This window comes from Zingiber officinale, chromosome 2B, assembly GCF_018446385.1.
Source record: "Zingiber officinale cultivar Zhangliang chromosome 2B, Zo_v1.1, whole genome shotgun sequence".
NCBI lineage: Eukaryota > Viridiplantae > Streptophyta > Magnoliopsida > Zingiberales > Zingiberaceae > Zingiber > Zingiber officinale.
The window spans coordinates 134,449,366-134,473,537 of NC_055989.1; the positions used below are offsets into that span (position 1 = coordinate 134,449,366).

Here is a 24,172-nt window from a genome sequence, read left to right on the forward strand (position 1 = left end):
GCGTGGTTGTTTAAATATTTTATTGTATATGTTCCGGTCATGTTGACCGAGGTTTATGTAACCCTGAGGACTTTGTAGATGAGTTCCATATTGTCACCCGTACAGAGGAGATGTAGCAGAAATTTTCTTAGACAGGGACTCTCCCGGAGCGTGACAAATATCATTTCCTGCCCCCATTTAATGACAGGGGTAGGAGAAGTTGAATGAAAGTTGACACAAAGATGGTGAGAGGTTGGAGAGGCACAATGGTTGAACCTTTTCCCAAGATCAGCATGATCAAAAATGGCATGGACCTAAATTAGGCAATTTATGGAGTCATATTTAATAAAAACAAAACAAAACAAAATAAACTTCTTTCTCATTATTTCTTGAGTGTTGAACAGTCAGTCCAACAATATTCTCTGTTGGCACATTCAAAATTTTCAAGACCTGTAAGCTCAAAATTCATATTTGCCGTGCCTACAAAAGATGAAGGCAAACCATGTGTCCCATAAAATTATGGTGAAACCCCACCAAGATGTAATTGAAATTGAGAAGGAATTCGTAGGCTTGGAGTTCTAATATTCTTGTTCCATTTTTGCCAAGGTTCGACTGATCACAGAGCAAATATAATCACATGTTGCACAACTGCATGATGCAAGCTCAATGAAACTCTGGCATCAAAGGCTCTCATCGCTCATTAATATCCATACACAAAGCAAATCCCGTTGTTTCAAATAAACTGGAGGTATTCAAAGAAAAATCACAACCTTAACCATCCAGATATATTAGATCTCGTGGCCAATACAACTATTGAAAATAATTTAGTTAATGCAGTCACAGACCACAACTTGGTGCATCACTAAAAACATCTCTCTTAAGTTGTCAGGCCGTCCGCAGAGGTGGAGAAACTAAAATAACTCCATCACCTCGAACAAAGAGAAATGGCACTGTTCGCCTGGTTGTCTGTTTTTAACAAAAAGGTAAAAAGTTAATTTTAAGGTTCATAGTGCCTTGGCCTCATCAAAAGTAACAGCATTTACGACACATAATAATGCAACATGGATTATTTCAGAAAGTCGAACCTACATGATCCATGACAGTCCAGAATTACTATGTATAATATACACTACAGACAAAAGAAGACAGAAGAGAAAACTAATAAAGGAATTATAATTAACTTGAGCAGTTGAACTTGTATTTCCAATTCAAAATTTGGCCTCCTGAATAAGAAGGCAGTTCTTTTATTTGGACTGGCTGTTGTATACATCTAGTCTTGAACACGAGTTGGTGTTCCAATTAGAAGAGCTGCTTGTTATGATGAAGCCACCGTTGAATAGAGTTTCTTATTCCTACAATTAGGAATAATTATGTGCCACACTATATGAATGGAACTTTGTATTCATAGTAATGACCCAGTTTTCAGTTATGAGTGTTTATGTATTTCCTCTACCCATATTTAATACCAATGTTCTAAATGCCTAAGGGGTCGCCAGCCACACCAGAAAGGTGGAAGGTGGCCAGCCTAGACGGCTTGGGCGCTGCTAGGCGCATCACGGTACACTGCGTGTTTTGGGCTTTTAAATCTAAAAGTCTGATACCACTAAAGTCATAAATCATTAATTGATCTGCCTTTTCATCTTCTCACCGCCATGGAAGGTCTGCATCTTTGTCTTCTCACCGCGGCGGAAGGTCTGCATTCACCTATTCGTCTCTAACTGGTAAGTTTTTTTTTTAATTTTCTGACATCCCGGATGTCGTGTGACATCTCTAGCAGAGCCGGACGCGTCACAAGAGGCGTCTGCAGCCGTCAGAAGCATCACAGGACATGTCCGCAGCCACCGGAAGCATCGCAAGACACGTCCGGTGACATCGGACGCGTCTCGCGACAATTCCGACACCACCAGAAGCTTCACAGGACATCGGCGGACTCGTCCGACGACACTTCCAGTGCCGCCGGACGCCTCCCGTGACACGTCCGCAACCGCCGGTGGCATAGGGTTTACTCGAAGCTGCCAATCGATCTAGCTTTTCCATAATCAAATGTCATGTCAGCATTCGACCGTTCACCTGCAAATAGCTCTTTTTCCCCTAATCGATTAATGAACCATACCAATCGATTCGGCAAAGCCTTAATTGATTACCCAATCGATTCCCAATCTTTCGATTTCGTGTAAAACAGCTCCCAATCAATCACCTGATCGATTGGCTTTCGGCTGAATCGATTATTTAATCGATTCACCAACTTCTGTTTTTGTGAGGAACCTCACAATTGATCGGCTATCTATTCTCGCGAAGAGGGCTTCTCAATCAAGCAGTCAATCGATCTAAGAATTTTCTATTTTCGCGAAAAAGCCTTTCGCGACAAACCTCCCAATCAATTGGGCACCTTCCCAATCGATTAGCCCAACCTTGTCTCACTTATCCAAGTCTAGTGTTCCCTTAGCCCAACAACTAATCAACCATGATCTGTCGGGTCTTCCCTTTTCTCGTGACTTCCATTTGCCTAACCTCTAGTTAGAATTTCTCTTTGCTAACTTGCAATCCTTCTTGATCCACTTAAACTTTCATTTGCCTAATCGCAGTTAGGGCTTCTATTGCCCAGCACCGCTAGGACTTTCACACCAAGTATCCGATTTTCCTTAACCTACTTATATTTTCCGCATGTCAACCTTTCTGTTAGACTTCCCCTTGCTTAACACTCGAGTTAGGACTTCACCATGCCTAACCTCCAATTAAGAATTTGTCAGTCAAGTCTCCAATCAACCTTAACATCATTGATTTCTCATTCATACATATTGTCCAAACATCAAAACTTAAGCTCAAGTCAACTCGAGCTTAGTCAACGTTGACAAAAAAAAGATCGCGCTAACAATCTCTCCCTTTTCGATTGATAATATGTTTAAATTAGGCAAACTCATTAGCCCAACTTTCATCTTCATCTCATATCAAAGCATAAATGAGAGTTTTTAACTTAAACCCCATGTTTTCTCCCCGTTTAACACTCATCAAAAACTCTCACCGAGAGTCAATTTGTTCAAAGGGACCCAATAAAAGTCTCACACCTTTCATTGTATCCTATAATTAACCTTAAGCATATAATCCGTTACAATAAAGGTTTCAAACATTCATTTGTCTCCTAATTCTTAAAAAAATTATGTCTTTAAGGAATACCTCCCCCTTAGAGCATGCTTTAACTTCCATCATTACACCAAGAATAATTTTGAGTTCCTACATCTTAAGGAAAACTCAAAACGAAGTCATGAGATTTAAACATTCAATCTTAAATCTAAACCTCCCTTTAACTCCACATATTTCACCATAAACCTCCCCCTTTTCATTTTCACCAAAAAAATTACCCTAATATACTTATAGAAATATTTTAGAGAGTTAGGGAATGTTAGGTTAACTAAACATGGGTTAATGCACTGAAAGCAGATTATTTCAGTCGAAAATAGCATTGTCAATCGATTGGTTTCAGATACCAACCAATTACAGCCATGCTAATTGATTGGAGTTTGGTTCCAATCGATTACGCCCCTCTCAATCGATCAACTGATCCAGCGAGTTTCGGTGAGTCAAAAATCCATTATCAATCGATCACCCGATCGATTAAACCATGTCCGAAGAACTTGATCGATTTAAGTTTCTGATTTTCTAAATTCAATTTCATATTCAATTACAAAAACTCACAAATAATTCTATGATTTTCGAAAAGTCACAAAATGTTACGTAGACACTACTTATGTTGAGGAAAATAATTTTTTATGAAAACATATCTCATTTTCAAAGATTGACACAAAATTGGAAACTATTGAAACCTTAATGTTTCACTCTAACTTAGTGTCCACTTAATCAATGGTAACTCCTATCAAAAGATAGACTTCATCAAGATTTTCCAAAATGATTTTGAAATGATTTGAAAATAATTTTCTAACCATGATCTTTGGGCTAAATACAGACTTGTACGCTTTTCCCAAGATTTAACTTTACATAATCATTTGTTTTGATGATACTAAAACTTAAATAGATACAGCAAATTAACATCTTAAATTTTGTTCATCTTATGAGCATCTCACTTATATCTAATGTGTCTCAAAAACACATTAAAGTCAAGTATATAGTCTTGTGAGATGTAGAATAGTTTTTCCCTAAAACTAAAAGATCATGCATATCTAACTAGGCAATTTAGCTTTGATCATCCTACCGAGGATGTCAATTAATGTAATTGTCCTTTATTGCAAGGAATTAAAAATAATACGTGATAATGATCATAGCATACATTAAATATATATTTTCAAAAAGAAATCAATCATATCTTTGACCTAAATGATGTACAAATGATATGTATCATTTTCCATGCAAGATATATGAAATGATGACATGGCAAGTTTAGCATAAAAAAATACCTAGATTTTCTAAGTATCATTATTTAATCACTAAGTTAAAAATAACCTAAGTTATCCTCATCTTCAAAAAAAAATTGTCAAAATCTCAACTTGACATTTCTTTGAATTCAATATTATTTGTGTCAATTTAATCAAGCTCAATTCTTCAAATTTTATTGACACTTTCTTACTCTTTTAAGAGAAAATCTACTTCTCATTTTTAAAGTGTCGCAATACCTTGAAAATTCCTGAAAGTGTCAACTTTATCGTGGTTGAGTTAATTACCCTTCCAATTAGAGTTGACACACTCTAAACTCATCTAGGGTGAACACACTCATAAGAACCCAAAATCTATTGGCGCTCCTTGGATGTTCTAGGTATTCATTTGAGATAACTTCCCTTGATACCTTTCTAATGGCTTTCCTAGACTTCTTCTAGAACACACACGTAAGAACTCAAAATCAATTAGTGCTCCTTGGATGTTCTAGGTATTCATTTGAGATAACTTCCCTGATACCTTCCTAATAACTTTCCTAGACTTCTTAGAAGTGTTAGTCACACTAATGTCCTCTAGGTCAACTCTTGGGATAACTTCCCACTTTCATAGGCTTCTTAAAAGCCTTAATCATGTTAGTCTTCTCAAGGTTAACTTTAGGATAACTTCCCTTGAAATCTTGACATGACTCCTAAACCTTAAGTTGGTTCCATAACTATATGGAACTCTATAGTATGAGAGCACATTCTCCTTGGCTTTTGGTTTGTATCACAAATTTCTCTGGCGATTGAAGAACTCTTGTCTATTTTGGCGTAGGTTTTGCTTCTTTGATCCTATAACTTTATTTGTCATTTTCTTAAGAGTTTTCTCTAATTTATCAAGTCTTGATGTTCTATCCTTAAACCTTCAAATTTGGATTTTTTTTTATTTTTCCATAGATATGTCCTTTTAGGTATATATATAGATTATTTTGGTTTCTTACCTAAACCATTTTCTACCTTCCTATTCTTGGGTAAGATGGTTCTAGCATGAAATACTTTGTAATTTTCCCTAGGATGATTATGCTTCCTATTTTCATGGTAACATGTTCTAAAATCTTAAAATCTATTTCTAGCATGCTTGTTATATTGAAATGAAGAATTACCATTAACTAATGGTACCTTAATTCTACTTTTAGAAACTCCCTTTTGATTTGAGCTTCCTCCCTTGTTAAGCCTTCGCTTTGGACATTGATTCTAGTAATGCTCTTTTTAGTTGCAAGTGAAGCACACAATGTGCTCCTTGCCTTTGCATATCAAGATTATGGCTTCCTTTGGCTTCTCCCTTCAATTTGGGTGTCACTTGAGTCTTTTTCTTCTCCAATTTAGAACAATTGCTCTTATAGTGTCTTTTTTCTCAACACTCAACAAATAATATAATTTTTACTTTTAATGTACAAAATTGATATACCTTCACAATTTATGCTTTCTTGACTTGCAGAGATAGCACCATCATCTTTCACATTGATTACGAATGATTAGGCTTCTTCTTGTTCTTGTTCCGATGTCAAAAATCTCTCCCCCTCAATCCTTGAGGTGGATGTTTCTTCAATTTCCTCCTCGGATATTAAGCACCTCTTAACCTCCAAATCCTCTTGTATTTGAAACAAAAAGTTTCTCTCTTTGCCTTTCTCGTTACATTCCATTAAGGATGGATCTTCGTGGAATTAGTGCTCCAAAATTTGTTTGCACTCTTGTAATCTCCTATTTTGCACAAGATATTGTTAGGCAATAAATTACCTAAAATTTTAATTACCTTATCATTAGCCTCAGATTTTTTTAGTTGCTCCTTGGCTTGGTCCAATTGCTTTTATTGAGGAGTTTCCCTTTGCTATTCGTTGGAGCTTGAAATTCCTCTATTAGAACAAACCATCGCTCTATCTCCATCATGAAAAAATTTTCAACCATTGATTTCCAAAGGTCGAAACTTACAATTCCGAATGGTGGAGGTGCTCTGATGTCGTATCTGAATCAATCTCTAAACTCCATTTTGAACTTGAATTCCCTTGATGATTAGTCTTTTAACTCGTTGAAATTAGGGCTTAAATCTTTAACTTCTTCTTCCTCTAGTTCTTTGTTCCTTTTAGCGATTAGTCCAAATAAGAAAGGCTTCGCTCTAATACCACTTGTTAGGACATGTAGAGAACTAGAAGGGGAGTGATTAACTTTAATCGCTTCGCTGATGATTTGTTATAATGGAAAACTCGAAGCAATGCTAATACCTTCGTTTTACTTGGTATCCACCTCCTTGAGGTGAATAATCCAAAGATCCACTCCTCACACTCAGCTCCTTGAGGTGAATACCTCCTTGGAGGCAGAAAGCCTCATACAAGCACAAATAAGAGAATACACCAAGAGAAGAAGCAAATACAAATCAAAATCAAAAATGATTTTACAATACTTGAATCTTGCTTTGCTTGCTTTCTTGCGTGAAAAATACCTATGGAAAATGCCACTTAATGCCTTGAAAATGCAACAACACTTGTCTCCGAGAGCTCAAGAACTGGTAGTCAAGAATCGTGTTTCAATCCTTCGCGAAAAACCTTTTCTAGGATTTGCTCAACGCCGCCAATAGATCCAACGTTTCCCCAATCAATTGTCATGTCAGTATTCAATCGTTCACCTACAAAATGACTCTTTCAAACCCCGAATTGATTGGTGAGTCATACCAATTGATTCAACAAAATTTTAATTGATTACCCAATTGATTCCCAACCTTTCTATTTCGCAAAAATAGCTCTCAATCGATTACCTAATCAATTGGCTTCCAGCTAAATCAATTACTTAATCGATTCACCAAGCTTATGTTTTCACGAGGAACCTCCTAATCGATCAGCCAATCGATCTGAGAGCTTTCTATTCTCGCGAAGAGGGCTTCTCAATCGAACAGCCAATCGATCTGAGAACTTTCTATTCTCACGAAGAAGGCTTCTCCCAATCGATTCACCAAGCCTTTCATGACAAACCTCCCAATCGATTGGGCACCTTCCCAATCACTTGGCTTAGGACCAGCCCTAGCTCACTTATGCAAGTCTAAGGTTCCCTTAGCCTAGCATTTGATCAACCATGACCTGCCGAGACTTCTCATTGCCTAACATCCGGTCAACCTTGACCTGCTAAGACTTCTTTACCAAGTGTCCGGTCAACCCTTGACTAACTTGGACTTTCCCTTGCCTAGTTCACAACTAGGTTTGACTAGTCTCACTAGGACTTCACTTATGTCAAGTCTTTAGCTTCCAGCTAACCCACCTTCGACTTAACTTAGTTCCGAACTAAGTTTGCTTCCAACTCCACTTATGTGAAGCAAGTGGAGCAGATGAAAATCTATAATCCAAAGAAGCTCTAGAGTGAAAGAACTTCACAAGAATAATTTTGCATTCGAAGAAGAGGATCACAATGATAATATTAAGTTTGTCCGATGAAGAACAAATTGTTGAAAATTATGGAAAAGAAGTAGAATAAATATGTGATGTTTTATTGGTTGTGTAAATTTGAACTCATTTTAAATTTGATGCTATTGTGTTGGAATTATAGTATATGATTTATTATGTAATTTATGTTGATAATGTAGAATCCGCCTAGTGGAATTATTGTGTTGATATTGATTTCTCCACATATCCAGCAGCATGTCTCGATTGACCACTGAAAGTTGAATTTGAACTGGCACCACTGGAATTGGAACTGGTACCGACATAGGATAAGGATAAACATACGTCCCTGAACTCTGATATGATGGATCACCATATGATGCATCAGAAGTAAATAAGAAGGTTGAGAGTATAATAAACTTCGATCAAAATCAATCTAAGATAAACTCTCTCGCATATCTTGATAATTATGAGCTTTCTTTTGTTTGTCACCCTTAGATCGATGTTGATACTGAGTTTTAATAATTCTACCTCCATGATCATCATCTTGGGTTGTATGTGTGTAATCTTTCTCACATGTCCAAGGCTCCGGTACAGGAGTAGGGGAAACATAAGTGCTACAACCACCAGATGCATCACCACTGCCATCACTATCATCATTTCGAACTTCTCGTCGGACTATAATGTCAGAAGGTGGTGATATTTCATCACTATCATCATATTCTTGCTCATCGATTGCATTGAGTGGTTTTAACTTTTCATTTCTATTTAGTAAAAATTGCAAGAGTTTTACCTTTGTCTTATCTACGGACTTTAGTTGAGTTTGAGGTTAAGATGTTTGAGAACGTCTCGATCGTGATCCGGAAAATCGAAATTCTTGGTCAAAAACTTCATCATTATATTCTTCACTTGACATCTCCTCTAGCTTATATTTTTTCAATCTCTCGAGTAAGAAATTGAGATGGTTGTGGTGGATCTATAGTTTCATCAAAGGATTGTCAGCCTCAACGGCACTCCACCAATCAATTATTGGATCATCCTCGGTTTGGACAAATCCAATATCAAATGGATCTACATCACTAAACTCTTGTTTTTCCTGTTCTTGTTATTCGCTCTTAATTGAAGACACATATTATAATGAACGTAGACCATCTTCTCCAAGCGACGATAAGAAAGACAATTGCGTACTTTTGTATGAATGAGAGAAAGTTGACTCATTTCTTTCACAACCACTTGAAGACGTCTATGAGAGAATTTGTACTTGCAATCTTTTTTAAATTTGGGGTTGATTCTCCATATTATAATCACCACTCAACTGTAAGATAAATAAGAATAAAATTAAAATAGTATTTATATTTGTTGATAATAATTAGTAAAAAAATTTCTATATTTACTTGTATCCATTTTACATCTGCATGACATTGCAAAAGAATCGCTAAAAGAATCATATCCCTCTCGAAATAATCAACTTTCATTAATTAGCCTCAACAGCTAATTCTATATTTTTTTGGAATCTTGATATTACATTTCTGAGGGCTACTAATAGATCTCCATTTGTGGCAAGATTATAACAGTATTGATATGTTGGATTGAGATAATAACCTAAAACAATTAAGCATATATAATTATTAATAACAATATTAAAAATTCTTTATCATAAAAAATACGCACCTGCCAAATAAATGTTTCCCCATTTGGTTGTCCCATCTTGTAGTGACTATATCAATATAATATTGAGGATTGATAATTGTAGACTCCTCTTAATTTCCTCTTTTGCTTCATGAATTAGACGGTAGACGTTACCCATTTATAGCTTCCTGTCCATATCGACTTTCCGTAGAACGACATACAAGGGTTCTACTGCTATAAGAATATCTTAAATATAGTCCCAAAATCTAGCTGATATAATAATTTTTTATACCTTCCTTTGGTAGAACTAGAGTATCGAGAGGTTTCCCAATCTTTAAAAGTGAACATGGCCTTCAATCCGACTTTTTTCTGAAACAATGATTTTAATAGGAGAAAGTAAATTACAAACCTAGTTGCTCCTGGTTGTAGAATCTCCCCATTAATAAATTTCCTCATTAATCCATGAACTTAATGATGATTATAAAGGAATTTTGTTAACAATTGACCTTTTTTTGCTACCTTCTTTACTATATCGAGTTTACAGATATCTGTCATCATCAAATCAATAGTGTTACACATGGTGTCCAAAATAATGTTCAATATTATTGCTCAAATGATTTTCCAGCCCTTTTGAAGTTGACATCATTGTCTGTAATTACCTACACTATATAATTTGCACCTATCTCTTGAACTACGTTATTCATTAAATGATATATATAAGATGCATCATGATAATCTGTAGTTACGTCAACATATTTATGAAAAATCACCTTTCTATTGCAGTATAGCAAAAAATTAAAAATGCTTATCCGTGTAGGTCTTGTCCAACCATCACACATTAATATAACCCCACATATCATTGCTTCTTGCATGATAGGATCCAAGTTTTGATTTCCTCAACTTGTTCATCTAAATACAACCAACAATTTCTTATGCAGTCGGAGGTTGAATGTCAGGTCTAGATTTTTGAATGTTGGACATCATGCTGAGGTAGTATGTGTTATTTGCTGTATCAGGAGGAATTCAATTGAAATGAAAAAAAATTTAACAATACTTTAACCTATTGATTTCGTATTCTTCCTCGTATAAGTATTATCAATACTAATCTGTTTGCTAACTTGGTCTAGTAATGCTAGTGGATCAATATTAGCAGTATCAACTGTACGCCTTCGTCCCATAGAAGGAAATAAATAACCAATACCACCTTGTGTTGAAGTAACATGAATACTTTCACTCCTCCCCAATGTTACTGCAGTAGTTGAGCCACTTCCACTAGCACCTGAACCATTTCCAGTAGCACCAATTATAACACCACTATGTTGCATATGCCGCTCATTTTCATATTGAGTTCGAAAGGCACTACGAGCTGCTAAAAATTCATCATCATTTGGATCTTCACCACAACCTTCAAATTCATCAAAGACTGGTTCTTTAGAGCTCCACCTATCAAGCATTTCACGTTGTTGTTGTTTATACTTCAATTCTTTTTTGCAATCAAGTTCGTCTTTAATTGCACGACGAATTTCTCGAGAAACTTTTAGGCATTTAGAGACATCCAAATATCCACCAGCAAGATGTTGTTTTAGGCATGTGATTCTACCACCACATCCAACCATATCACAATGCAAACGTCGTCAAAGAAATCGATTTCCTAATCAACGTGCATGTCTCCAAGCTAGATCATAAGACTATTGTTTTGGTGCCATTACCTATGCATTTTAAAATTTTAAAAATTCATAACTATAGAAACTAATAAAATTAAATTTTTAATTAATAAATATGATAATTATATTATTAATTATCAATTTAATTAATTATCTATTAATTTATATAATATATATCTACATAGTTAGTGTTTATATATTTTGTAAATATATAATAAAAATTACTATTTATATATAATTTTAAAACTAAATTTATTTAAAACATCTAAAATTATATATTTTTAAAAATTAGTTAATAAATAAACAATTTAAATTATTTATTCAAATAATAAACCGCTTAACAATTTTTCTTATAAAATTTTCTAATATATCAAAAATTAAATTATTTAAGTAAACCTAAAATAATTAATTTGGATATATATAGAGAGAATAATTAATAGATAAAATTTACTATAAATTGGTTAATAAATAAAAATAAATAAATAAATTATTTATTCAATTCATAATCATTAAACAATTCTCCTCATAAAATTTTCTAAGAAATCACTAATTAAATTATTTAAGTATACCTGTAATAAAATATTTAGATATTTATATAGAGACATTAATAGATAAATTTTACTAAATTCCTGTGATAGTTTTATAATAATTTCATAGAATTTTTTCTTATTTTTTATTTTATTTTATTTTTATTTAATATAAAAATAATTTTAAAATATTAATTTATATATAATAATTATATAAATTAATTATTAGTTCACTTAATTAATTATTTATTTATTTATAAAAATACACTAAATGATTCTCTTAGAAAAAATGTATTACAGTTTAATCATAAAATGTGAAAAACTAGTAAAAAAAATGACTAAAATTATGGATAAAATAAGTAAAAATAAAATGCAAGTGAGCTATAACATGCGTAAATAGATTTTAGATCATAAATGATCAAATTGTTAATATTTGACTAATTTAAGTTAATTTACTTAAGAGAATATTAAGGAATTAATTAAACTTCGATGCATGAAAAATAGCCAAAATTAACTAAATTAATTTGGTAAAACTCCAACTCATATACAGTACAAAGGAAATTGGTCATCTATTGATATTATACTATCCTTTATATAATTCTATTTATAAATATTCTATAAATTTGTATATTAAATACTATAATTTATATTACATTGAAAAATTAAATTTATTTAAAAGATTCAAATTTATTTTAATTTTTGAATCATTTATAAAATATTAAAATTATTTATAGATTTTTAAATTATTTTAAAATTTTAAACTATTTTTATTTATAAAATTAATTTAAGATTTAATTTTGAATAAATTACAAATTCAAAGTTCTTAATTAAAATTTTTTTATTTTTTTATTTCTAATAATAATAATAATAATAATATGAATTTATATGTCATAATTATATTAGTTAATTATAATTTATATAATAATTAATTAGCAATTATATATATTTTAAATAATATAATATATATTTATGTATATAATTTTAATCTGATTTTTAATAAATTACAAATATGAATTTAAAATTTAAACACTTTTATTATTAATAAAAATAAATTTATATATTATAATTATATTAGTTAATTAACAATTTATTTAATTAATATTAATTTATATATATAATTATCGTTTATATAATAATTAATTAGAAATTAGAAATTATATATATATATATATATATATATATATATATATATAAAATTTAATATAACATGCTAAATAATTATAAGAGTTATAACATATAAATAAATCTTTTATTTCAATATAACAATTTTAATTAAAACCATTATATTAATATACCAATTTTAATTAAAACCATTATATTGAAGTTTTTAATAAAACCCTATTCACTTCTTTCATGAATCCTGATTTTCGCCGATTCGTCGTCCGCCATCCCCCTCCTTTGCTCGCGAACTCACCATTCAAATCGCAATATCTCTTCAGTTTCTCTAGTTAAATTGAAAATTTACTATGGTACCTGCTGAAGAAATGTGATCACCGCCTCGCTGCCACTACTGAGCCGATTGTCCTCGGTGACACTGACCTAATCTCCCTCGTTGATGCTTCCAAGCAAGTCTTCATCGTTTATATAGTGTTTTCCCCTTATTAAAGTGATCTCGTGATCAAAAGAAGGAATCAAATGGATTCCTTCTGTCGTGCACTATGCCGCAATTGGACACACACGAAGACGCATGTGATGACAATCCGAACTTCACACGCGTGTGCTATGTCGATCGCATGCCAGTTGGTCCCTCAGTCAGAACAGTAAAAAGCATGAGTTTCAGGCCGAACGGCTCGGTATTTTAAACCATGATAACAACTAATGTCTAATATAGTGATTACAATGTACTCATATATATGTTGCATTACACCCTTGTCTTATCCAAAAACTAATAATTACTTTTAAATGCTTTAAATATTCTAATAATACTCAAGTTATTTCTACTCATTTTTATATTTTTTTTATTATAGAATAAATGAAAACAAAATAATTAGATAGGATAATGCATCAAACAATAATGCTGAAATATTTAGTTTAATATAATAATTTAATCCTGACATACTAGGCAGATTTTTTTTTTCATATTCATTCTACGTCGCATCTTAAATTGTTGAGTTTAAAAGTATTTTATGATAATGCTAATGGATGAGTAAAGTAATTCTAGTTATCCAATCATCAATCTTTTCGAATCAAGATTTTAAAAATTGTATAAAGATATGAATATGCAATATAAAAAATAGTCATTGGTGTGCAAAATAGAATTTCACTTACCAACTTTAGAATTTAGCGGTTGTTTGTCAGACATATATGAATGATGGATTTAATACAATCTCACTACTAGAAGAAGATGATTGAGAATGCATGCAAACTTTTACAATTAAATTTAAAAAAAAAAACAATTGTGTAGTTTTGGTCATGTCTCAAACTATTTGAACTATTTGCAAATATGGGCGATACCTAAATTTTAGGAACTTCTGACACTGATACACTATCACGCAACAACTATTAATTTGTTTCTGAGGAATATAATACTATCAACTTTGGATTTTGTAAAATCATAAAGCAAACTAATGATGCCAATTAAAAACTAAATTTTTCATGATTTTGTTCATTTCTGGCTTAATATTGGCTGCTCCTAATCCAGCACTGCTTTATCAAAGCAAGTCTAACAAGGGAAATCAATCTTATCAGATCATTTGTACAATGTACTTAATTCTCAGTCTTCCTCCACTCCCTCGCTCTACTCTTTACTTCGTCAGCAACCTACTATGCTGCCAACAAATGCAACAAGGAGAGAGTAGAGAGAAAAAGGCGGGTCCTAAGTTAATCCTGTATCAGCACAATCTTTGATCTCGATCCATATGAGTCCAAGTGTGTCCTCAGAAGAGGTAGAGGTTTGTCTGCATAGCTATCATAATCTTGCTGCTACGGCCAGCCCTCAAAAAGCATTATGCATCAACATTACATTCTATCTTCTAGTCTATTTCCAACTTTCATGTTTCTTGTTATTTGAAGTATTGACACAGTATATAAGCAGGTAAAGTATAACAAATCTGTCGCTTTCAACTTTAGACTCTCTTTAATCTATCTAGACTTAGTCTCACCAGTATATTTAGCACAGGATACATTACTATCCTTCTTTGTTCCCAAATCATTGTGCATGTAGATAGGCATGCACTATTGCAATGAAGTATATCTGATAAGCTTGGACAACTTTGTCCATTTGCAATACTGAATCATATAAATAGAAAAATGATAGTCGAATAGTTATTGTGCCATTGTATGAAATGAAGAGGAAGAGAGGAAAAGCTAGTAGAAATTTACCCGAACAATTTCTTCATAGGTCTCATCATCAATTTCCACCGTAGTTAGTATCTCTTCAACGTCACCAAGAATCATGTTTAAATGTTGGTCATAAGCCTGAAACAGAATGTAGAAATCTCACAGGTTTCAGTATTTAGATCTTAAAAAAAATCTCGAACAGAACATTATGGATTACAATAGAACTACAAAATCAGGGTAAAGAGGCAATTGACAGCACATAGTAAAAATATTCTATTTGAATAGTCAATTGGGAAACAAACTCTAACTAAAATATCCACACAATATTCTCTTTAAAACAAAAGGCAAGAATAATACGGGAGCATCATGTAACCTATGATTATTTAAAGAAAAAGAAGAGTTTTGTAATCTTGGATATATTTGATTCCTTTCTACCTACTGTAATGGAAACCTATAAAACATCTAAGCAAGCACATAATTACATTTTCCATAAAGAACTACCATAAACTCAAAATCATGCGCAGTTAAGATAATAAGGAAATCTAAGCAAGAAGCTGCATTTAAGTTATGACAAAAGAAGAACTTCAAACAAACATGGGGGAGAATGCATCAAGACTAAAAGAAACTTTTTCCTACCTAAACTAGTAAGTCAACCAGAGTTAAGAAGTTAATATAAGCTTCCCCATGATATAAGTGAAATCTAAATGAAACTAGACCTTTGATTCATTTCTTGCATTTCTAATGATACATTTATTACCTTCTTCAAAACTCCTAGTTTACAGTATTTTTCTCCAATTCCCATCCTGAGTTAGCTTTAACAAAATTATGAACAACAATAAAAGTTCATCCAACATACAAATCCCAAGCAAGGTTTTCAAGTTAAGGTTTGTACCATGAACAGTGTTGTTAGAGGCGCGAGGCGCAAAGGGCTCCTAGAGCCCGAGGCGCGTACCTCTTGAAAATGAGGTTGATTACTAATACTGACACACTCATATAATATATGATAACTATTAATATTCCACACACACAAATATCGAACCACTAGCCATAAACCACATAATATGACAAGCAAAACAATACCATGGTAAAATTAATAAAAGTTTCAAACTTTCAAGTTTCAATTTTCTGATCTAAACTAACAAAGATCATCAAAATAAGCGTAATAAGTCAAATTAATCATCAAGCTCAAGATCATCAAAATAAGCGTAATAAGTCAAATTAATCATCATGCTCAAGATCATCATCGTTGTATGCTTCTTCTTCTTCTTTATCTTCATCTTCTTCTTCTTCTTCTTCATCTCTAAGTCTTAGAGATGAGTGTCTCATAGAGGAAAATGTATTTCCCTTCTCGACTTGTTTAGGCCTAGCATGTGAACTAGAGGCCATGGATGCAATATTTTTTCCTCTAGTACAATATTCAGGCTCTTCAGCTCCACTAGCCCTAGCAACGATATCTCATGTCAAGTCATCACCTTCAAAAACCAACTCATCTTCTTCATTATCACTTTCTCCATCCATTCTACCCATTAACCATTCATTACTATCATCAATATCTGTCAAAGAGATGGAGTAAATATTATCACGTGCATCATACCGAAGTTTTAAGGCACGATTGTATTTCACAAATACCAAATCATTTAAACGCTGCTGAGCTAGCCTTTTTTTTTTTTTTGCTGTGAATCTACAAAATGTCAAAAACCACAATAAGTATAATAAAATAGCAAAGAATATTTTGTACTTATAAAGGTAACATACTAATAGTATTATACATTTATATTTATTACATACCTGCTCAAATATACTCTAATTGCGCTTACAGCCGAAAGCACTACAAGTGAGGCTAAGCACTTTAATAGTAAACTTTTGCAATTCTGGGGTATTTGCTCCGTAGCATTCCCACCATTCTGCTGGAGATAATGCTCTTCTATGTCTAATTGTCATATTTCTCCCAAATAGTCGTTCTGCCTTTCGATATATAGAGAGCTGGGTAGTGATTTTATCTTGCTCAGTAGCGCTTGAAAACAATCTCTCCATAGTTTCAAACAAACCATTCACCACTTCTCCATAGATATTTGAATCTGTGTATGAATAAAAAAATTCTAGATTCAAATAATGTCCTGCAGTATGCAGACGTCTCTTATCAATGATCTCAAACACTTCTTTGTATTTCTCTTCTTTCTCCTTAATGGCTTTCATAATTGTTTCTTTTGCCCTATCCATAGCCTCATAAATATAGCCTATTGCAGGTTTTCTTTCACCATCAACCAGTCTCAGAGCACGGACTAAAGGGTCATATATCTTTAAAATATGCACAATACTGCTCCAAAATCTAAGTGTCATGGTGACTTTAGCTACCTTCTTCCCCGCCGCTTTTTTTTGCTCATTTACTCTCTGTCCAATCCTTTGAAATGAACATTTTTCTTAAATTTTGTTTCTATAGGTGCATCCTTTCAAGAGTGAGAAAAGCAATAGCAAATCTTGTGACATCTGCCCGACAAAACTCTTTTTGTCTTGTGAATTGCCTCAACATATTTACCATGCCTGGGCGAACATAAATGTAAGCATTCACACTCATTGTCTTCTTCACTGTTGCTTTAAAATCAAGCAATTTTCCAATATCTTTTAAGATCAAGTCGACATAGTGAGAAGCACAAGGAGTCTAATATAGGTGTGACCTTTTTACTTCTAATAATTTTCCTACAAAAGAAGTTAAAAAACTAGAAAAGTTTAACATAAATAAGAAAAAACATATTGGTAAGAAAGAATTAAATAGATTCTTACCTGCAAGCACATTGTTACTTGAACTATCCGTAACAACTTGAACAACATTTGCTTCTCCTACATGCTCCACAAATCGATCAAGCAACTGAAATATTCTCTCCAATCTTTGCATAATCAGAAGCATCAACTGATTCACTAAAAATTTAATCAATGTCCTCTGCCTTTTGTCTGTCCACCCATCTGCCATCAAACTACAACCATACTTGGCCCATTCTGTTTCACACGACTTAATGTAATCATTTGTCACACTATCAACAGCCTTTTTTAAAAAAAAGAACCCTCACCTCATGATAACTAGGTCTTTTTAGACCTACACCATATTGGCCAACCAAATCCAACATCCTTTTGAAGCTTGAATAGTTAACGGCATTAAAAGGAATTACCTCATCATACATCCACTCAGTTATAGTCATACAAGTTTTTTTCCCGCAATTCTTTATTGTGTGCCTCATTTATTGTAGTTTGTCTCTCTTTACCCTTTCTACTTGCAACATTTTTTTTGCACATTAGAAGCAAAATACGTATCCGTTGGACCTATTATCTTGGCCTTTTTTGCATATTCACTGATCTAGAATTTGTACTTGTACTTATAGGTGGCACGACTTTAGCTCCAATATCATCCATATCAATATCATCACCAAAAGGGTCTACATCCTCAAAGTCCAATGTCGCAAGTTTAGAAAGATTGCTTTTCTCCGCCCTTTTCTCCATGAAATTGTTTATTTCTTCACGTACATGAAGCGGACATTTTTTGCAAGTCGTAATATTTCGAAACCCCCCAACAAGATGTTTTGCACGATAGATACCCCCTTTTGTAATTTTTTGACAAAAGTTATAAATCAAATCATTTTTGTTATTCGGATTAACTCTTTGAAAATAATTCCATGCCGAATCTTTTGATATATATATATTGAAGTATCACTACTACCTTCCATGATAATTGAATAAGAAAATAATCGGAAAAATCAAAATAAAATAAAATCAACACTGTACCAACAATAGAAAAATATTGTACTATGCTACCAACAATAGAAAAACATGACAAAAACAAAAAAAAACAAAAAAAAGGGAAAAACAGGACAAAAAAAGCAAAATCGGACAGTAGTAAGAACACTGAACACGAACCAGCAAATTATGCTTCTGATTGCAAAATCTTTAGTTCGCAAAATATGCTTCTATAAGTGAAAACAAAGAAACATTACTTTCCAGTATAAATGGTAAATTAAAAAGGATGGATTAGTAAATCAAATTCTACATAGGGAAAATTTTCAATTGCAAAGTAATAACAACAGAAATATTACTTTCCAGTATGAGCAAGTAATAACTAAGTAAAATAGACAAAATTTTCATACCTCTCGCTTATCAACAAATGTTCTTTCTGTGATCTTGTTTAGTTTATTATCACATCTATTATTATAAAAAACCTAAAATGCAAAAAGAACAAAAAAAATGATTTGAATATTGAACAAATTTTGGTCATCTATGAGTATGACAAACTAAGTAAAAGAAAATGGATTATGTTCCTTAGCAAACTTGATATCATGATCAATGTAAATGTGAGAAGGTAGACAATGTATTTGCAAATTGCATCATATCTATACTGTACCACTGTACAGCACTAGAAAAATAGGACAAAAACAAAAAGAAAAACAGAAAAAAAAAAACAGGGAAAAAAAAAGCAAAACCGGCAAGCAGCAAGGACACTGGACACGAAGTAACAAAAATAGAAAATCAAGGGAAAAAAATGTAAAACCGGACAGAAGTCAGCAGCCAAAAGGCCCAGAAGACAACCTGGAAAAACAGGGGAAAAAACAAAACAAAAAGCAGCAAGAACACGGAACTCAGCATGAAGAAAAAACAGAAAAAGGAGAAGAAAAGAAGGTACCAGAACAAAGAGAAGAAAAGAAGGAGAAGAAGAGAAGAAGAAAAGAAGAAAAACTAAAAAGTGAAAACGAAGAAGAGAAGAAGAAGAAAAAAAATCCCGGAAGAAGAAGGAAAGAAATAACGGCAGAAGAGAAGAAGAAGAGAACAGAAGAAAAAGAAGAAGAAGTGAAGAACAGAAAAATAAAAAAAAAAAGGAAAAAACACATACCTGGGTACGACGGCGTGACTCAAGCAACGACAGCGGAGGACGGAAAGCTCCAGGAGCGCTTAGGTTCAGATTTCTTCTTCTTTGCGTTCTTTTCTTCTTCCCTTTTATCTTTTTCTTCTCCGTGCCCTAATTCCAAACCAAATCAAATGCTTTTTTGGTTAAAAATCTTCACGATAGTGCCTCGATCGCGCATCAGTTGAGATGCAAAGGCGCCCTAGGCACGCCCAGGCACGCGCCTGACGAACAACGCCCTCCTCGAGTGGGAAAAGGCTTTTTCCCAGCGCCGTGTGCGCCTGACGCCTCGGGCACGCCTTTAACAACACAGACCATGAATCATTTTTGTAAACCATTTTGGAGAATTCCCAAATGAGAACAACAAGGATTAGGTACAACTACTTGTCCAGAATAATTTTGATATTCTATAATGTATAAAATAATCTTATATTCCATTTAACACCATAATAATACAGATGAAGTAAATTGAATTTGACTCTTAATATGATTATAGCTTACATCAATCACCATGCACAAATTATTGTTATTTAATTTTATTAAGAAAATAAATAACCAATATAATAGAAAATGTCGTCGTCAAATTTTTTGACATAGAAAGTGCATTGTCAACTTTACCCTCACTGTCGATCTCAATACAATTGACCATGTTGTGTAAAGGGAGGAACGAAGACAACTAACCAAGGACAAGTGGATGGTCATTGCATGTAGGGTTGTAAATGAATCAAGCGTTCGTGAACAAGCTTGGTGTTCAGCTTGGTAAGAGTTTGTTTATGTTCGTTCAATATAAACAAGATTAATTAAACAAACAAGATTGAACAGCTCGTTAAACTAAACAAACAAGCTTGAACACATATGTGTTCAGCTCGTTAACATTCGTGAACAACGTTCATGAACAATGTTCGTGAACAACGTTCGTGAACAATGTTCGTGAACAACGTTCATGAACAATGTTCGTGAACAACGTTCGTGAACAACGTTCGTGAACCATGTTCATTAATAAAACTATTTTCAATATGCTAAATAAATAATAAAATAAAATAAAATAAACAAATAAATTTAAATTATCAAGCTCAATAACCAATCAAATAACTAAAAGTTTCAAACAATCAAACAAACTTGAATTGAGAGCTCGATAACATCTAAACGAACCAAACTCAAGTCAAGCTCGAAGCTTGAACAATAATTTCAAAAGTTTGGTTCATTTTAAGCTTGGCTCAATTCTTACCTTTAAAAAAGCTTGAACTCCCCAAAGCTCGGCTCCGCTCATTTACATCCCTAATTGCATGGGGTGTTGCCATCAAAAGGTCTGGAGATCAATTCCTGACAGCGAAATGCTTGTCAAGTTCCTGCCCTCCCCCATGCAATGGTACTGTTCAAAGACAAAGTCACCCATGATTTACCTCTCTATAAATGGTCGTGGGGCCGGCATGTGACTTTTTGCCACCAAGAACGAAGAGAACTTTGACATGATATAACTTCTATCTTCCACCCTCATTGTCATCTAGCATATTGATGTGATTGATGTGACAAGACTTGTTCTTCTTAATCCATATGGGGTACCTCATATAAAAGAACCATATTGAATCCTATTGAATTAAACAGAATCCTCCTAATTCATTTAAATTCAAGTTCATATGTAAGATTTATGTCATTTAACAAATTTGACAACTATGACGCAAAAGAGAAATATCCATCAAAAAGGTAAAAAAAGGAAAACATTAAATTTGAAATAATGGGATCCTACAATAATAGGAACTAAGGGCACAATGTTGCTTTTACAGTTGAATACCCCAACATTAGTAAAAAAAAAGTGACCAATCTAACATACATATGTTTCATCAAACAGCAATCAGCATTACTTCTAATTTCTAGATATTAGTTGAACACTTAGGAATTTATTTTGGACATGGCTAGATTAATATAGAAATCCACAGATACCCGAAACATTTCAGAAGATTATAGAGTTACACTCCCCTTTTAACATAAGTAGCTTCCTAATTGTACTCTAAGAAGCCCAAATGTAGAAGAAAGATGTCAATCAGCCATACAAGAAGGCATAGAAGTTGAAAAAAATTAGCTTCCAGGGGTAGAATATTATGCCATGATTTTCATCCAAAGGCCAATGCAGTCACAAACAAATTCTTCCTTCGATGGATAATAGAAGAACATAACGCAGTGTGGCAAAGGAATCAGTTCAATCAGTTGGAGAAAAGAAAATTTGAGAGAGAGATGGTAGAGTTTTTTACGAACGTGAAGCTTTCCTCGAAGTTCTCGGTCGGATCGGAGCTTGACGTAGATGCGCTCGTCTAGGCTTAACCTGATGAGATCGAGAGGCTCCTTGACCGTGCTCTCCTCTTCGGTCGCCATGTCACCCGACGAAGCCCTTCGTCGCCCTCTGTGGCCGCCTTCGCCTTCGACGATTAGTAATTAGGGTCTGCTGTCTCCGCAATCGATTACAGAGGGAAATGTTCAAGTTGGATCAGCGGATTTCCTTTCCTCCCACCCCTTCGAACCGAATCGAACCGAACTACAGTCTGGAAAACCAAACCGCATCAATAATGTACCAATAAATTAATCCTAAATATTTTATTTTTAAGGTAAAATTCCGCTAATAAGTTGTCAAGGGCTTGCTTGTTCACTAAAAAGTGATGGGTAGATTTATATTGTTTAAAAAATAATATAGCATTATAGATGCCTTTCTTAGATTATTAAAAATCCACCTAGGCTCTTAGTTGGCATTTTTCACTAAATAGGTCGTTAAGTATTTATCTACTAAAAGTACTCAATCAATTTATATGATTCATATTACATAATATCTTACCATAGGTATCTTACTTGTCACGGATGTTTCCTTGAAGCTCTAGGAGTCCATATATATTCTTAATCTATATTTTTCATTTTTATATTAGTCGCGAAACACTTGTCTAAAGTATTTGATGGATATCTATATAATTTTAGTAGGTAATGTGTCATTGTGGATATCTTAAGATTTTAGTAGTCCATCCATGCTTTCCTTGACATTTTCTACTCTATATAGGTCATCAAGCTATTTATCCTCCAAAAGTAATTGATGGAGGTATTTTTCACTAATATAGGTCATCAAGCACTTGTCTATTAAAAAGTGCTTAATAGACAAACCAAAGCTACATTACTCAAATAAAGTCTCTTTTTAGGATGTATTTAGTTCAAGTTATTATATATAATCATATGATTAAAATTATGAGAATAAGATATGTCCTAATATTATTTGATTCAACTTTTGAAATATTCATTTTGGGAAAAAAAACAATGTTAACTTCATAATCACGTAAAACCTTATACTTTTAAGATAATCATCACATTTCGGGTTATATCTCATATTTACTGACATGGCAGACATGCTCAATTACCTGAGAGTTACTCATTACTTGAACCAAATATAATTAAATAACATAACCTTTAGTAGATAATTAAGATTATCAATAATAACCTTCAATTAAACATATACTAAATATCTTCCTTGAGAATCTAGAAGTCCATCTATGCTCTCATCAAGTACAATTGTCAACCAAAATTGTAAGTAAACATGCATCACTCAAATCAGGTCATATCACGTATGTTTGTAGACCTATGCTCTTAGTTAACATTTTCCAGTTCATATAGATTATTAAGAACTCCACCCAAAGTGTTTGGTGGACTTGCACTACTCGGATAGGTAATAACTCATCAAAGCTGTCTCACTAAAGTGACTAAGGAAGAGAATACACAACATCATTTAAGGAATTTTACTCTGAGATAGCCATTATGCACCAAATGACTACACCCTACTAATGTCAATCCAATTGTGTAGTGGAAAACAAGAATTGCAAATTAAAAGAAATGGCAAATATTATGTTGATAAGTTGGGTGCTAGCCTAGAACTTGTTGGGGAAACTATCCTCTCGATGAACTATATTTTGAATAAGGTATCCCATTGAAGTAGAGATGAAACTCCCTATGTATAGTTGAAAGGTTGAATTTTTTTTTTTTTTAGGCTAGCACCAAGAAACAAAAAAAGGTTGAATGTGTTTGGCTAAAGTATAAATACCTATACCTAAGCAAATTTAAATTGAGCCTAAAATAGTTGACTAGATATCTATTAGATGTACAGGTAATACTAGTGTGTATTGCTTTCTAGTACACAAATTAGAAATAATTGGCCTACATAAAGACATAATTTTCAGGTGAAGAGTATGATATTTTTTAAGGATATATTTTCATAAAATATGATAAGAGGTAAAGCATTTGAATATACGTTTAGTAATCATTATCTGCTGAGGAACTAAGATACAATAAAAGTCCCAAAGTGCTTGGGACAGTGGTGCACTGATAAAGGTTTTTTTGAATTTTTTAGACATTTAATAATCGAGTTCCAATTTCGATAAATTAATAAATAAAT

The 24,172-nt window shown here is 33.2% G+C and overlaps 1 protein-coding gene across 4 annotated transcripts; it reads right to left on the reverse strand.

Annotated features, from left to right (window-relative positions):
- Positions 1 to 646: 646 nt before the first annotated feature.
- Positions 647 to 22,276, reverse strand: LOC122047366 (sm-like protein LSM3A). Of its 4 annotated transcripts, XM_042608591.1 has the most exons (5): positions 21,156 to 21,999; positions 20,981 to 21,075; positions 19,741 to 19,866; positions 14,910 to 15,005; positions 647 to 945 (listed from the first exon to the last, which is right to left on the reverse strand). In XM_042608591.1, the coding sequence occupies exons 2-5, from the start codon at positions 21,020 to 21,022 to the stop codon at positions 865 to 867; spliced, it is 345 nt and encodes a 114-aa protein (XP_042464525.1). In that variant the 5' UTR covers positions 21,023 to 21,075; positions 21,156 to 21,999; the 3' UTR covers positions 647 to 864. The 4 variants fall into 4 exon arrangements, with proteins under 4 accessions (XP_042464525.1, XP_042464523.1, XP_042464526.1 ...); XM_042608589.1 differs by lacking the exons at positions 20,981 to 21,075; positions 21,156 to 21,999 and adding an exon at positions 22,006 to 22,266; XM_042608592.1 differs by lacking the exons at positions 19,741 to 19,866; positions 20,981 to 21,075; positions 21,156 to 21,999 and adding an exon at positions 22,006 to 22,244.
- Positions 22,277 to 24,172: the final 1,896 nt, after the last annotated feature.

Coding starts and splice junctions, on each gene's coding strand:
- LOC122047366 (XM_042608589.1), bottom strand. CDS start 22,122: ATGGCGACCGAAGAGGAGAGCACGGTCAAGGAGCCTCTCGATCTCATC. Junction 19,867..22,005: donor AACTTCGAGGAAAGCTTCAC/GTTCGTAAAAAA, acceptor GTTTGGAATTAG/GGCACGGAGAAGAAAAAGAT. Junction 946..14,909: donor CCTATGAAGAAATTGTTCGG/GTAAATTTCTAC, acceptor TGTTAAAAACAG/ACAACCAGGCGAACAGTGCC.